Source organism: Bubalus bubalis, chromosome 5, assembly GCF_019923935.1.
Source record: "Bubalus bubalis isolate 160015118507 breed Murrah chromosome 5, NDDB_SH_1, whole genome shotgun sequence".
Lineage (NCBI taxonomy): Eukaryota > Metazoa > Chordata > Mammalia > Artiodactyla > Bovidae > Bubalus > Bubalus bubalis.
The window spans coordinates 128,903,175-128,919,658 of NC_059161.1; the positions used below are offsets into that span (position 1 = coordinate 128,903,175).

A 16,484-nucleotide genomic window follows, 5' to 3' on the forward strand; every position below is an offset into this window, starting at 1 on the left:
CTCAGTGACTGGGGGCGCCGGGCCCGGGGCCGCGGGGCCGCGGGGCGCGGGGCGCGGGGCGCGGGGCGGGCGGCGGGCTGCCTTCGTCGGGCCCGGAGCTCGCCTGGAGCGAGCAGCCGCCCGCGGAGCGTCCTCGCCCGCTCCCGCCGGCGAGCAAGGTAAGGCAGCGGGGCACCGAGGCAGGGTCGGGGCGGAGCGGGGCCCCGGGCGGCGCACGGCTGCTTAGTGTCAGCGCCCCCGGGAGCGGGGGGCGCGGCCCGGGGGAATCCCCGGCGGACGGACTCGCGGGGCCGTGCGCCCCCCCCACCAACACCTCCCTGACCCCAGCGCCAGGTGACCCAGCGCTGGGCGCGGGGACGAGGACTCGGGGCCGCAGGAAGCCGCGGGCCAGGCCGGGCTCCGTGGAGACCGGTCCCCTGCGCCCTGGGGTCCCCGCTGCTGTCGCACCGGGGCGCGGGTGCGAGTCGGATAGAGGCGTCGTTCTCGTTGGGTGCGCGGTGCGCGGCCTTGGGCACCTCCGTCCCGGGGGTCCGCCGAGCCCGGAGCGCCGCCCCTCGCCCCGTCATTACATTTGAGACAGAGGAGCCTCTCGTAGTCTCACCCTTCACTTTTCGACCCTTCCTATCCATCCATCTCGACCCGCTGTATTTCCATTGTGGAATATTTTTGGGGGGGAGTGGGGTGGAGGGGGGAAAGAGGCTGTGAACTTACATAAGTGAGGTTGACTGACCAACCACCGCAGTCTTTTCAAATGCACGTCTCACAGTCCTTAACGAGCCTAGTTCCCGTTTAGCGCTCACCAAATCCAGCCCAAGAATTCGGGGAGCTAGTCAGTCCTTCCCCGGAGCTGACTGTACACATTCCTGTAAGATGCCTGATGGGTTTTGTACTTGTCAGTTTTACTGACTGTATGCTCCTTCTGTGCTTTTTCCTGAAACACGATTGGGTGGCACGTGTTTTGACTTTCTCTCTCCCTCGCCCTCCCCCCCCCCCCCCCGGGAAATAAGAAAGGAGGAAAAAAAAAAGGGTTACAGAAGCACACTTGTTTTTCAACAATCAGAAAGTACGGCTTTGCAAACAAAATGCCACAGGGTTTGTCCTTTGTGTGAGGGGTAGTCTGTCTGGTCTTTACCCCTTCACTGATTGTGGTCGGTTTTCATGTCTTCGTGTTGGGTGTGCCTTGCACTTCGGATAGGCCTGTGTGTATTTTCCCTGTGTACTTCTCTCTACAGAGCCTAACAGTCAGATCTGGAAATAGCAAGGCCTTTCATTTATCAGCTCTAGATAGCTAGAAAGTTGCAGCTTTGTAGAAGCCTTTATTTAGAAGCGCCTGATGACGGTGGTCCGGGTCTCTTTTTTTTCAAGATGATGTGCGAGGTGATGCCGACCATCAGTGAAGCAGAAGGCCCCCCGGGAGGAAGTGGGAGCCAAGGGTCCAGCTCCCCTTCGCAGCCAGATGCGGATTCACATTTTGAACAGTTGATGGTCTCCATGCTGGAAGAGAGGGACCGTCTTCTCGACACCCTGAGAGAGACCCAAGAAACGCTGGCATTAACCCAGGGGAAACTGCACGAGGTTGGGCACGAAAGAGATTCCTTGCAGAGGCAGCTCAATACTGCGCTTCCACAGGTATGGCTGACTTCCCCCTGCAGGTTTCGTCTAAATGCTTTTCGGGGGGGACGCTGCTGTTTTACATGTGTATTTTGCCCTCATCACTTGCGCAGTGGTGGTTCTGTTATTTGTAAGTCACATACAGATGAAGTCCCTGAGGGAGTGAACTTCTTAGCTAGAGCAAACTGTGGTGCGCTGTCAAGTCCTGTGAAGACACCTCATCAGTCCTGTTCATCTCTTGGGGGGCAGCAGAAGGAGCCGCCTAGATGTGGAGGAGAGCCGCCGAGTTTTGGAAAAAAGGGCCACCAAGTAACCAGTCTCTGTGGTGCCTTCGGCTTTGTTGCCGTAAGCCTTTCTCCTCCTAATCGTGTGACTCCGTGTGTTGCGTCATGTATTTCCAGTTTCCTAATGCAGTGTCCTGGACAAAAGGAATGGATCTCCCAGGAAGAAAATGTTTACAGTCTGCCTTTCCCAGCAGCCAGTTGCTTTGTAAGTTAGGTTTGTCTCGGGATAGAAGACTGAAGACGGGCTCCTTCAGCACTTTCTCTTTAGCAGCTGAAGGTTATAAAGCTCACAGTCACAAGGTTTTCATCTTAAGGGCGTTGCATTTGGAGCCGTGTGTCCAGGCCTTTTCTTGTGGCGCTGAGGATCTAATGATGGCTGCAGGGAGGTGTCAGCTGAAGACTGTGCAGTGGGCGGCGCAGAGTGTAGTGGGAGACGCGAAGGTTCCTTGGGTGTTCATGGCTGCGGAGGTGCTGTTTGCCGTACTCAGAATAGGCGCCTTTATGGTGCTGTCAGATAGACCTGAATAAGCATGCATGCATTCTCTCGTGATGGGTCTGCAGTGGTAAATTAGTAAATGAATAATTACTAGCCTTAATGCATTTCTTGGCTTTCGTCAAGTCTCCGGAAAGATTGATAAGCCAAACATTTGGATCTCCTCTTCAGCAACAGGAATTTGACCTCAGTGCTACAACGTTCCTTCTCTGTCAGATGTGAGAATCATGGAAGTTTTTTTCCCATTTGAGTCTTGTAAATTACCAGGTTTGTTTGGGTCCGATTTTATCACCAGCACCACTGTCTCTAGGAGATAGTGAAGGACTGGACACGACTTAGACTGAACAGCCACCGCCGCCACCGCAAGCTTCGAAGGGTTGCCCAGGTTGTGCTTTACTGGGGTTTCATTGTAGTATTTGTAAATCTTTTCAGTACTTGGGCGTTTTTCTTTTGTTCTTTCAGAATCGTATTTGCCTTATTGTAATTTGAGGTGCAGCCGCGGACGCATAGTTTTTTGGAAGGATAAGCACAGGGACGAAGCAGGGAAGGGCCGGGAGTCTTGTCGAGTGCAGCCTCGTGCAGTGGAGGTTGTCACACCAGCAGTGGGACAGCGCTCAGTGCTTTGTTTCCAGCTGCTGCCCCGGGGTGTAGCCTGGAAATGCCTTGTTGAGTGAAGAATGCGATGATGTCACTGCTCACCTACTGAGCGCCTGAGTCCAGCGTTTTAGAAACATGGGAACCAGCAAGTCAGCCTTCCTTGGATCCTTCCCTTTCTTGGCATCTGTGGTCTGTTTGGTGGCTAATTGTGTGACCAGGTAGGCGTGTGAATAATCCTGCCAGATATGTAGGAAGTAACAATGTAGTTAAAAAAAACTTTACTGTAACAGAACATAGGTCAGAAAAATTCACACGTCATAAGTGTACATTGCAGTGAAGTTTTCAGCCAGTGAACACACTCTTGTAATTACTGCCCAGACCAAGAAAAGAATATTCTCAGGCTTCCCAGGAGCTCCCACCCACTCCCAGCATCTCTCCCAGAGCTAACCATAGTCTTTTCATCATTGATTAATTTGACATGTTCTTGACTTTATGCAAATGAAAGTAATATGTGTATTTTATTTCTCGATTCTTTCATTCAACATTATATCTTTGTGAGCTCTGTCCATGTAGGTTGGATTGTTCTCGCCTGCTATGTAACCCAGTGAATGAATGTACCACAGGGCTTCCTGGATGGCTCGGTGGTAAAGAACCCACCTGCCAATCCAGGAGTCGCAGGTTTGGCCCCTAGGTCGGGAAAGTTTCCTGGAGTAGGGAATGGCAACCCACTCCAGTATTCTTGCCTGGAAAATTCCATGGACAGAGGAGCCTGGTGGGCTGTATAGTCCATGGGGTCGCAGAGAGCTGGACATGACTGAGCGACTGAGCACACACACTTGAATGTACCGGAGTTTATTCTTTCTGTTGTTCATGGGGATCTGAGTTGTTTCTAGGTTTTACAAATGCTGCCCTGAATGTTCTTCCTTGCTTTTTGGTGCGGATGTGTATGCATTTCTGTGGGGTGTGTTCAAAGGCGTAGCACTGCCAGGGGATGGAGTATGTTCTACCCTAGGTGGAGACGGTGACGGTTGTCCTGCCCCCGCCCGAGTGTGAGCCTCTGGGGGTTCTGCCCCTTGCTGTCTGGGGTTCTGCTTGTAGCTGGCTGGGGGTGTTGAACAGTTGCAGCTCGGTGGGGTGGGACCTTGCTACTCCCTGTCCATCCCTGCTCCACCCACCCCCCAAGCAGAGCCTCTGCTTCTCTGTGGGCGTTTGGTGCCATTTGCATACCTTTTTTGATGAAATAATTGTCTTTTGCCCATTTTTCAGTTGGATTGTCTGTCTGGTTTCTTATTGAATTTAGGAGTTCTTTTTATATACTCTGAGTACATGTATGTATGGCAGTTTGTTTTTTTTTTACTTTCTTGAGTGTGTTTGCCTTGACTCTCTCTTAGTGGTGTCCTTTAAAAAATATAATGTCTTACTTTAATGTATCCCAGGTGACCAGTCCTTTCAGTAATCTTTAATGCACTTGTGGCCATTGAAAGATATTAACAAGAAGCCGCATTCAGAGACTATCTTGTAAAAGCTTTATTGTTTATCTTTTACAGTTGGATCTGTAATCCATCTGAAGTTGGTTTTTGTTTATGGTGTGAGATAGGGGCCTTGATTCCTTGTTTTCTCTTTTAAGGAATGGGTATCCAGTTGTAATTTTTTTTTTTAACTACCCTTTCCCCAGTGGCATCTGTGTTGTAAATTGAGTGACTGTAAACGTGTGGGTCTGTCTGGACTCCCCTCTGCTTCATTGATCTTGTTGTCTTTTTTGCACAAATGCCACAGTGCCTAAATTACCTTTGATTTAGTTAGTATTCATGTCTGGTCATTTACATTCTACAGCTGAGTCCTTAATCAGTATTACCTCGGCTAATCTTGACCCTTTGCATTTTCAGAAAAGTTTTAGAATCCACTTGGCCGTCTTTACCCAGAAAATGCTGGGATTTTAATTAAGGTTGAATTTAATTTGTTGACCCATGAGGGGAGAAGTGACATCTTTTTAACATTGTTCTTATGATCTGTGAACACAATGTGTATAGCTCTCCAGTTTTTAGATCTTCTTTTATAGTTTGCTGTGTGTCTTGCACGTTTGATTAGGTGTGATATTTTCAATGCCATTATACATCACTAATATGTAGAGATAGAATTGATTTTTCTATATTCACTTGCTGAATCCATTTATTTCAAATAATTCTTGTATTTTTTCTGTATACACGATTACGTCTGCAAATAAGTGCTTTGTTTTCCCCCTTTGCAGCTGTGCTGACCCTTTCCTTTTCCTGCCTTGTTGTGCGGACGAGGGTCTCCAGCGCAGCGGTGAACACAAGGAGTGAGGATGAGCGCCCTTGTCTGCCCCGCTATCAGAGGAAAAGCTTTCAGTATTTCACCATCACATGTGATACTAGCTTTTTTGTAGATATTTTTATCAAAATATGTAAATTCTCCTGTTAGTTTGATAAGAGTTTTTTCTTAGTCATGAACTAAAATTGTTACATTAAATTTTCTTAAGTTTATTTTCTGCAGATTTTGAAACAGGTGATTTTTCTTTTATGTGGTGATTTAACTTTTAAAAAATTTTGTGATTCTAAAACAATCCCAACCTGATCTTGATGTATTCCCCTTTTGTTGGACTTTATCTGTTAGTGTTTTATTTAGGATTATTTCGTCTGTACTCAGAGTCTGTAATTTTACTTTCTTGTGCTTCTTTTCCGTGTTGGTTTTGGTATCTAGGTTATGCTGGTCTTATAAAACAAGGTGGAGACTGTTCCTTGTTTACCTCCAGAGTTCTGTGAGATTGCTGTTTTCTTTCCTAGATTTTTGGAAGAATTGATTGGCAAAGCCAGTTGGTTTCATTGTCAGGAGGCTTTTAATTTCAGATTTAATTTTTTTCATGCAAATCAAATTTTCTGACTTTGTATGTCTTCTTGGGTCTATTCAGGTAAAGCATTTCCCCCCTGCTGGGAATTTATTGAGGCCAGCAGACTCCCCAATTAGTAAGTGTCCTGTGGCTCAGAATATCTTTCTTACCTGCAAGATGTGTTGTCTCCACTTTTAAAAACCCCTGATGCTGGGGATTTGTGCTTTGTCTCTTTTTCTTAATCAGTCTGTTAGTTTATCAGTCCTTTCGAAGAGCCAACTCTTGGCTCTGTTTTTCAAAAACTTCATATTTGTTTTCTGTTTCTGTATTTTCTGCTCCTTTTTCTTTCATCTGCCTTGTATTTCATTTGCTGTTCTTTTTTTCTGGTTTCTTGAGATAAAGGCTTAACTGATTTTTAGCCTTCCTTCTTTTCCAGTATTTGTGTTTAAGGCTTTAAGTTACTCTCTAAACACAGTTCACCGCATCCCACAAATTTGAATAAGCCAAATTTTCATTATCTTTTATGTAAAAGTGTTTTCTAATTTTCATTGTGTTTTTTAAAGTTATTATTCATGAAGTTCTTAAAGAAATATGTCATTCAACTTCCCAGTGTTTGGGGAAGTTTTTCTAGTGACCCTTTTTTTATTTCTAGCTTAATTCCATGAAGAGCCCCGTCTTGGTCTTTTTGGGCTACTGTTTTAAATACTGTGGACTACCTGGTGAACAACAGAAAGTTGTTTCTTGTAGTCCTGGAGGCTGGGGAGTCCCAAAATCAAGGGGCCAGCAGGCGCCACGTCTGCTGAAGCCTGTTTCCTGGTTCCTAGACTGCCCGCTTCTCCCTGTCCTCAGCATGGCAGCCCATTCCCTCCTGCCCTGATCCCCTCCCAGAGTCCCTGCCTCCTAGGATCATCACCGCATGCGGGGTGAGGTTTGAGGGCACGTGAACTGTCAGCCCATTGCAATCCCTAAGTGTTATTTCAGTAATAATCCCTGTATGATTTCAGTCCTTTGGAATAATTCGAGCTTTCCTAGTGGCCCAGTATATATTCACTTTGTTATGTGTTCCTTGGGCATTTGAAAATAACGTGTATCAGTGGGAATACAGTGGCCCGTGTTGTATTTATTAATCAGGTTTGTTAATCATGTAATTCAGATTCTGGTAGCCACGTTGAATCAAGTAGAAATAGGTGAAATTAACTGTAATATATTTTATTTAACACACCCAAAATATTACCATTTCAGTGTGTAATCAGCATGATAAAACCTAATGAAATAGTTCACGTTCTTCTTTTCATGCTAAGCCTTTGAGATCCAGCGTGTGTGTCTGCTTGCGGCACCTCTCTGTGGAGCCAGCCGCATTCCGGGCACTTCATGGCTGCAGGTGACTACATTCCGGGAGCCCCGTTCCACGAGGGCTGCGTCCCTAACGTCTCCCACTGCGGTTGTGAGCTCGGCTCTTACTCCTTGTCTGTCTCTGCCAGTCCGTGTTCTGATACTTGGAGGCTGTGTCGTCGGGCACATTCGCGTTTGGAATGCCCGTCTTCGTCCTGGGCGGGACTTGTGTCCGCCGAGTGGCTGCCCTTCCTCGCTGGCGGGCTTCCCCTAGGCGCTGTCGGCAGTGCTGCTGCGGCAGTTCTCGGTCCTGTTCGCCTGGGCATCTTTTGCTCCCACCTGTCTGTGGTCTCGCACCTTGACGTGTGCCTCTGTGAACAGTGGACAGTCTCCCTTTCATCAGTTTGACACTTGTCGTCTTTGAGTGAGAGTTCCGCGTATTTCCGTCTGGAGGCACCTTGTCACCGTCTCCGTCTGCGCCGCCTCCCCTCTGCCCTCCTCGTGCCGCCCTTCAGGGGCGGGCGGTGCTGTCCTGACCCCGCACTCCCCGTCAGGCTGGTGGGTGTGCATTCGCACACACAGCGTGTGCTTCACATTCAGGTCTAACTTAGCGCTTTTCCTGCCTCCCTGACACGACTGTTTCCTCTTTGTCACTGTTATCCTTTACAATTTTAGATACATTTTTGGCATTATCATCGTTTTGTAGCATTAATATTTACCCTCACAGTTACCTCATTGTTGGTCTTCACTTGCTTTTTGTATTTCTGTCAGAGACTACTTTTCTTTTTCCCAAAGAACTGCCTTCATATTTTTTTAGTTCATGTCTGTGGGTGATGAGTTGTCTCATTTCCATTTGCCCTAAAAGTCTTTATGTTGCTTTCACTTTCAAAGAGTGTTTTTGTTGGGTATAGAATTCCCGGTTGGTGCTTATTTGTTTTGCAGCATTTTACAGATGCCAGTCCATTATCTTCTGACTTCCTTGTTCATGAAAAGTCAGCTTTCAGTGTTGTTGTGCCATTAAAAGCCACACCTTTTTCCCTCTGAGCGCTTTGACATTTTCTTCTTGCCTTAGGCACCTGCAGAGCTGCTGAAACCAATGTGTGGTTTTCATTTTTGAGTCAATGGTCTGATTCTTGAACCAACTCTTGCCACTGTCCCTGTCAGTCAGTTCAGTCGCTCGGTGTCCGTCTCGCTGCAACCCCATGGACTGCAGCACGCCAGGCCTCCCCGTCCTTCACCATCTCCCGGAGCTTGCTCAGACTCACGTCCATCGAGTTCGTGATGCCATCCAGACATCTCATCCTCTGTCGTCCCCTTCTCCTCCTGCCTTCAATCTTCCCAGCATCAGGGTCTTTTCCAGTGAGTCAGCTCTTCCCATCAGGGGACCAAAGTATTGGAGCTTCAGCATCAGTCCTTCCGATGAATATTCAGGACTGATTTCCTTTAGGATGGACTAGTGGATCTCCTTGCAGTCCAGGGGACTCTCAAGAGTCTTCTCCAACACCACAGTTCAAAAGCATCAATTCTTCAGTACTCAGCTTTCTTTATAGTCCAACTCTCACGTCCATACATGGCTACTGGAAAAACCATAGCTTTGACTAAATGGACCTATGTCAGCAAAGTAATGTCTCTGCTTTTTAATGTGCTGTCTAGGTTTGTCATGGCTTTCCTTCCAAGGAGCAAGCATCTTTTAATTTCACCATCTGTAGTAATTTTGGAGCCCAAGAAAATAAAGTCTGCCACTGTTTCCACTGTTCCCATCTATCTGCCATGAAGTGCTAGGGCCGGACACCATCCTCTTCGTCTTCTGAACGTTGAGCTTTATGCCAGCTTTTTCACTCTCCTCTTTCACTTTCATCAAGAGGCTCTTTAGTTTCAATCCCTGTAGGCACTTCTTATTCCCCTTTCTGTCTTATTCCCCTTTCTCTCACTGTGAGGGGCCCCATTTATAGTTTTTAAAAACATAGATTAACAACGGGCTCCTTCGATATATTCAATACTTTTTTCCCTCTTTTTTTTTTAACAGATCCATCCTTCAGTTCACTGATCCTCTCTTCAGCTACGTCCAGTTTGATGTTAAGCCCAGAGATTGAGTTCTTAAATTCAGTCACTGGTATTTTAAAGCTTTAGAGTTGGTTTTGATTCTCAGAAATTTTTCCTTTTGTGAGGTATATTTTTGAACAGGTGAAGTCTGCATCTGATAGCTCTAGCACGGCTCTGATAGGCCGATACACCCCTGACCCTTCTGGATCCGGTTCAGTTCTTTTTCTCTTGGTCCTGTTTGTTGTTACACCCTTTTTTGCATTTTTGGTTGCATGTTGGACATTATGTTTGGAAAACCCTAGAGGTTCTGAGTGATGCTGTCTTCTCCAGTTTCCTCTGACGCAGACCTCCAGTGGGGACAGAGCTCTCTGTTCACTCAGGGCCCGAGGGACTTGAGGCTGGAGGGTCCTTGTAAGCTCAGTCTCAGCAGCCTTCACCCACCTTCCCCCCCGACCCCAGGGAGGAGCCCTCCAGTGTCTCCGTCTGGAGGCTGGAGTGCCTCCCAGGGCCCCCCTCCTCGGCAGGTCCTGAAGCCCTCCCGTCTCCTGAGCACCACGAGGTGACTGATGCTCAGCGCTCAGCCGGTTTGGGCAGAGTGTTGGGCACGTGTTCCGTGCCTCCCTTTTTCTTGGGGAGCTTGGTCTCTAACGTCCAGCCTGACTTGTCAGGCCTGCACTCGAATTTTTGTCTTCCCAGCCCAGGGAGCCGCCCAGAGCTGTGCTAGCCAGTCCCCTCTGCTGGACTTGTCCCCTGCCTTTCCTCCCAGGGTTGGCTTTGCTCAGATGCCCCGAGGGAAGGCATGGCCGTCTCAGTCTCACTGCTTCCCTTTTGTTTGGAATCTTAAGTTGTGGCTGCCTGGGGACCTCTTTTAAACTGTATTTAGCTTTTCTAGCTCTTGGTAGGCTGACCTAAAGCAGCTTGTGTCTGTGACTGGAAGTGGGGACGCCCTGGGTGTCTCCTCTTGTCTGAAGCCACATGTGAGTGAGTGTGAGTTAGAGTTGCTCAGTCATGCCTGACTTTGCAACCCCATGGACTGCAGCCTGCCAGGCTCCTCCGTCCAGGGAATTCTCCAGGCAAGATTACTGGAGTGGGTTGCCATTTCCTTCTCCAGGGGATCCTCCCGACCCAGGGATCCTGCATTGCAGGAGAGTCTTTACCATCTGAGCCACCAAAGGAAGCCACATGTAACAGTCACGGTACTTCTGTGGATCATCTGTATTTGATTCAGGAAGAAACAAGAGCCGGGGTCCTTGCTTGGTACCCAGGGTGGCGTTTCTACTCAGAGTCCCCATTGCCCGGCCGTTTCAGCGCCGCTTGAACTTGGGAAGAAGGTGGAGCCCGCGGCCACTCGAGCTGGGGACAGAGGAGCTGGTCCCCGCTCTTCCTCCGCCCCTGCCAGCCCAGGGCAGCCTTGCGATGACGCGGCTGGCGGTGGAGGAGGAGTCTGAGGAGGGAGGGGTTCCGGGACTCGGTGACGTGGTCACACGCGGGTTTTCTTTCTCAGTTTAAAAAAAATGACGGCTCTTAGTATTCCCTCCAGTTTCACCTGAAGGTTGAAAATGAAGATCGTATTCTTAAAGTTGAGCGCAGTGCTTTCACAGTCTTTTTGAAAGCAACAGTTGAGGTTTTAAAAAGACGTCTCAGAGAACTCCAGCAGATAAAGTCAAAAAAAGAGAAGGTGTTCAGGGTGTACTGCGGGCGGCACCCCAAACTGTACTCTGTCTCTCCCAGAGTCTGTGATTGCTGAGGTGGGAGGATCCAGCACCCCAGGCACCCTGGGGACCGGGGTCCTCCAGTGACAGCAGAGGCTGGGCTGAGCCAGGAGCGGGCAGACTGCCCGGTGAGTGGACAGCCTCAGGAGAGGGGGTGGGCGCCTCGGGGGTGCACGGAGGGGCAGCACCTGGCGGGGTCTGGGGGGCGCTGGCTGTCGCGGCTCGAGGCAGGGCCACCCCTGAACCTCCGCCATGCAGCCCCCATGGGGCAGAGTTGTCTGACAGCCCAGGGTCAAAGTGAAGAGGGTGCGTTCGCAGCAGGTTGAATGAACCCCTGTCCCCACTGTGGGTTCATTTTCAGTGTCTGGAGCGAGGTGGGTGAAGTGAGTGAGCCAGTGAGACAAGATCAGGGTCAGAGTGAGGGGCAGCCAGCGTGGTGAGTCCTCCTCAGCCGGGTGGGCTCTGGGCACTCAGGTTCTGGGGTGCCCTTTCAGTGGCCTCACTGGAGGCGTGTTTGGGGGGTGGAGGGGCGGAAGCCCACTTAGAAGACGTGCTCATTTCTGGTGGTGGTTTCTGAAGCTGTTTATACTGTTGGGTTCGACTGCGACCCAGTACCCTTGCAGGGTCCTGTGTGACGGTAGGATGCTGGCCTGAGCCCCGCCCCCCACCCCCTCCACCCCTGTTCCCACGGTCCTGTCAGGGAGACGTGCGCTCCCCCAGGTCCTGGCCTGGCGCACACAGCCCGCCTCCTGTGGGTGGGCTGCAGGGCTGTGATTTCCTGACTCTTGGAGCCGCCTCCGGGGTCCGCTGGTGACATCTGGAGCCTGTCTTCACACACGGGTTGACCCAAGGAGGGTTCGAGCCCAGTGGGCCCTCTGTTCCCACCCCCGGCCCCCCCCCCCCCAGCCGCGCTGGGTTAGAGGTCATCCTCACATGACATGTTTTGCCTTTGTGAATATGTTAGTTCTCTCAGAGGCCATTCTTCTGACCCTGTCCCTTGCTTGCTAACTCTTAGCTCTTGCTAAGAAACCTGGCAACTATCTCTTTCAAAGAACCAGCTCTACCCTGTGTATGCTGCTGCTAAGTCACTTCAGTCGTGTCCGACTCTGTGCGACCCCAGAGATGGCAGCCCGCTAGGCTTCCCTGTCCCTGGGATTCTCCAGGCAAGAACACTGGAGTGGGTTGCCCTTTCCTTCTCCAGTCTACCCTGTGTATAAAACTCCTCAAAAACGCTCATATTCCGACAGCAGTTTTATTTCCGCTAAGGAAACGGTTCTTAAAGTAGAAATAACGTGCAGCTCGAGCTCCACAGGGTTAGTGGCTCCCGCTGGCCTCCCAGCCTACCTCCCTGCCCGCTTTTGGCCTCGCTTCGGGATGGCATGGTTTCAGACGGTCCCGCTCTCCTGGTGGAAGGTGGGCTCGCTGGGCTGCGGCGGTGATTTCAGGCCCCTCTCTGACTCTCTGCACTGCTGCTGCTCCTCAGGGGCCACTAGGGCCCTGTGGCCACTTGGTGTTCCTGCCACCTCACTCCTTACACTGGGAGCTGCAGGGTGATTTCTCGGCGCCCAGTGCTCCGTTTATTCACTGGTTCGCCTCTTCGGGAGCGCCCTCGCTGTCCCTCTCTCTCGGCCCCGTGGGCGCTGCGTTGCTGCTTGTCCGGCGTGTTTGTCCACTGTCGTCATCTTTCCAGAGACGGGTTCCTTGACCCCCTGGGATTGGCTCCTGCGGCTTTGGGTCAAGGCCCCGTTAGTCTCTGAACGTCTTGTTTTCTGTCCCAGGCCCTCACTGTGTTTTTCCTGCCTCAGGTCTAGGCTCGTCCCTCTGAGAAGCCCCGGCTCCTTTCCGCGGGGCGGGATTTGGGAATCAGCACCTGGGGCCCAGGTGTGCTCATTGTCACAGGGCTGAGCACCCCTCAGGTCCTTCTGGGGAACACAGCCATGCAGAAATGCTCATTTTCTAAGAGCCCTGGATTTCACATTGTTATTTCCTTAACAAATTAAAATGGAGCCTTTCCACTCATTTTATATTTATTCTTATTTTACAGTGAGTTTTGATGTCTAGTGATACTAGCATTATTTTCTTTGTTCTATGATATACATGAAATATTTTCAACATTTTATTACCATACTATTATAATGACCCTACTGTATGAAGCTTTAGAATTTCTTTGCAGTTGATTTGGGCCTTAGAATAGACATATCTGGAGACTGTATAGATAGAACACCGGATTTTAAAGCGGTGTGGAGTGACGTGAGCCACACGGATGACACTCGACACACGGTCAGGCCCATTTGTTTCTGTCTATTCTTAATTTCAGGCTTTGCACTTTTCTTTTGGAGTTAAAGTTTCTCAAATACATAGAGTGTTGACTTGGTTCAGAATTCAGAGTTGTAGGAAAAGGCGCCCTCAGACACCCAGCGTCTCTGGCCGAGTGCGTGGCCCTGGGTCCTGCCTGTGCGGAGTGGTGAGCAGCGGTGCCCCCTCACTCTCGAAGTGAGACAGTGAAGGTTCGCTGCCTGCTGTTGCTAATTAGATGTGGACAAAATGTTCCACTTGGTAGGTTTTCCCTGTGGCCGAACGCGAGCTCTTGGCTGAGGTTAGCAGCATGGATCATGGGTCCTTGGCAAGGAAGGTCCACCCAGGGAGTTCTTATTCTTGGCTAGCCGGATCTCATTCTTATTCTGTGGGGAGGTTTTATTTTGCTCTGAAAATGAACTTGGGAACTTGCAGCCTCCCTTGAATTTCCAAGGTTTTCTGCTTTGCACGTGGGCCAGTTATCTGCCCTACCTGTGTAATCCGAAGCCTTTACCAGCAGTGGCAGGAACATAGACGTCAGGCAGTGGCATGCTGAAGCTGTCCAGTCGTCTTTATAGAAGTTTGAGTTCTGCTCAGGACTGATCGATACTCAGAGCCATTAATCTCTCTTAAAACCAGAAGGTGCTGTTAGAAGCCGGGCCTCCCGCTCTCCTCCCCACCTGTAAAGTGGTTCACGGGAAGCATGAATGCCAGGTAAGGTCAGGTCCTCTGTTCCCTATAGTGGAAACCAATGTGGCCGGGGGTGCGTTTCCAGTAGTCTGAGTATTCATCTGAATAGTCTGATGTGGTATTTGCTTTCACGCACATCACAACATAAAATAGGGCTTCATTTATGACTGCGTGTGAAATCCAGTTGGGGCAGAGGGTTGAAGAAGGTCCGTGTAGAGTTTTATTTTGCCATTTGGTGGCTCAGCTCCTTTTCCTCCCCTGTCGGCCAGCTGGCCTTTCGCCCCTCCCCGCGCTGTCTGCAGGCGTTTCATCCAGAAACAGCACGCCTCTGTCCTCGAGCCGACGACGGGGGCACCAGGTCTCTCACGCTCGGGCCTGGGCCTGTGTTCAGGTAGATCAACACACGCGTGTGTGCACACACCACACACACCCCCCACGCAGGTCAGAGTCAGGGCGGGTGCACTTCCGAGGAAAGCAGCCTGTTCAGGCAGGGTTGGTGGGACTTTGCGGTCAGCTTCATTGGTCACCTCGCGGAGGTGAGGCTTCAGCATTCTCATCAGAGAGACAGTAGCTGTTCCTTTTCATTTAGCGGTTCTTAATGCCAGCTGTGGGTCAGGCGTTGTCTCAGGGCTGTGTGGATGCATGTTGAGGGAGATTAGGTGAGAAATAGCCAGCAGTTATGGCCTCTGACCCTTTAAGAATTGAAGTGCACCAATACAGTATACTAACGCATATATATGGAATTTAGAAAGATGGTAACAATAACCCTGTGTACGAGACAGCAAAAGAGACACTGATGTATAGAAAAGTCTTATGGACTCTGTGAGAGAGGGAGAGGGTGGGAAGATTTGGGAGAATGGCATTGAAACATGTAAAATATCATGTATGAAACGAGTTGCCAGTCCAGGTTCGATGCACGATACTGGATGCTTGGGGCTGGTGCACTGGGACGACCCAGAGGGATGGAATGGGGAGGGAGGAGGGAGGAGGGTTCAGGATGGGGAACACATGTATACCTGTGGCGGATTCGTTTTTATATTTGGCAAAACTAATGCAAATATGTTAAGTTTAAAAATAAAATAAAATTTTAAAAATAAATAAATAAAAATAAAAAGCTGAGACATCAAAAAAAAAAAAGAATTGAAGTGCAGTTGATTTATAATGTTCTGTTAATTTCAGGTGCTCAGCAAAATGGTTGGGTTATACGTGTATATGTATATATTCTTTTTCAGATTCTTTTCCCACATAGGTTATTAAAAAACACCGCATAGTGTTCCCTGTGCTCTACAGTAGGTCCCTGTTAGTTATCTGTTTCACATGTACTAGTGTGCATATCGGAGAAGGCAATGGCACCCCACTCCAGTACTCTTGCCTGGAAAATCCCATGGATGGAGGAGCCTGGTAGGCTGCAGTCCATGGGGTCGCTAAGAGTCGGGCATGACTGAGCAGCTTCACTTTCACTTTTCACTTTCTTGCTCTGGAGAAGGAAATGGCAACCCACACAGTGTTCTTGCCTGGAGAGTCCCAGGGGCGGGGAGCCTGGTGGGCTGCCATCTGTGGGGTCGCACAGAGCCGGACACGACTGAGTGACTTAGCAGCAGCAGTGTGTGTATGTTAGTCACAGACTCCTCATCTGCCCTCCCCTGTCCTCCCCTTGGGTCCATGAGATTGTTTTCTTTGTCTGTGCGTCTGTTTCTGTTTTGTATACAAGTTCATTTGTATTTTTTTTGTTTGTTTTTGGCTGTGCTAAGCAGGGCATGGGGTCTTAGTTTCCTGGACCACAGATGGAGCTCGTGCCCTCTGCAGTGGAGTCTGACCCAGTGGCCCACCAGGGAATTCCAGAATCTTTTTTTTTTACTTAATTCCACCTATAGGTGATATACAGTAGCCTCTAAGCCTCTCTGTGTGAGTTATCTCAGCGAAGTCCCGTGGTGACACCACAGAGCATGCTTCGTGCAGCACTGTTCAGTACCGTTTCTCAGTACCGTTCTATGAACAGTGCCGTTACTAGAAAGCAGGTGCCATTATGTACTCCACTATAGATGAAGAGACTGAGGCGCCAGCAGCTGGCAGACCATGCCGGTGGTCAGTGCTGGGCCCCAGGCATTCTGACTCCAGGGCTCCTCCCACAGGAGGAGATGGGGGTGGGCAGGGTGCCCCCAGGGCCTGCGGGGCTGGTCCGGGGAGGGCCAGGGTTTGCTTCTTCCTTGGAGGGTCTCTGCGTCCCTGCGGGCTCAGCCCCGGCCTCTCCACACACGCCCTGCCTGTGGGCGGCCAGGCACCACCCGGAATTGAAGCCCTCCAGTGGTCCCCGTCAGAGAAGGCAATGGCACCCCACTCCAGTGCTCTTGCCTGGAAAATCCCATGGGCAGAGGAGCCTGGTGGGCTGCAGTCTATGGGGTCGCTCAGAGGTGGACACGGCTGAGCGACTTCACTTTCACTTTTCACTTTCATGCATTGGAGAAGGAAATGGCAACCCACTCCAGTGTTCTTGCCTGGAGAATCCCAGGGACGGGGGAGCCTGGTGGGCTGCCGTCTCAGGGGTCGCACAGAGTCGGACACGACTGAAGCGACTTAGC

The 16,484-nt window shown here is 50.0% G+C and overlaps 1 protein-coding gene across 1 annotated transcript in view; it reads left to right on the forward strand.

Moving 5' to 3' along the window:
* Nucleotides 1-16,484, forward strand: part of LOC102397350 (liprin-alpha-1) — a gene marked incomplete at its 3' end in the record, with an annotated part of 49,181 nt that continues 32,697 nt past the window's right edge. The window contains 2 exon segments of the mRNA XM_045165865.1: nt 1-158; nt 1,366-1,629. Of these exon segments, the coding sequence (XP_045021800.1) occupies nt 1,366-1,629 (264 nt within the window).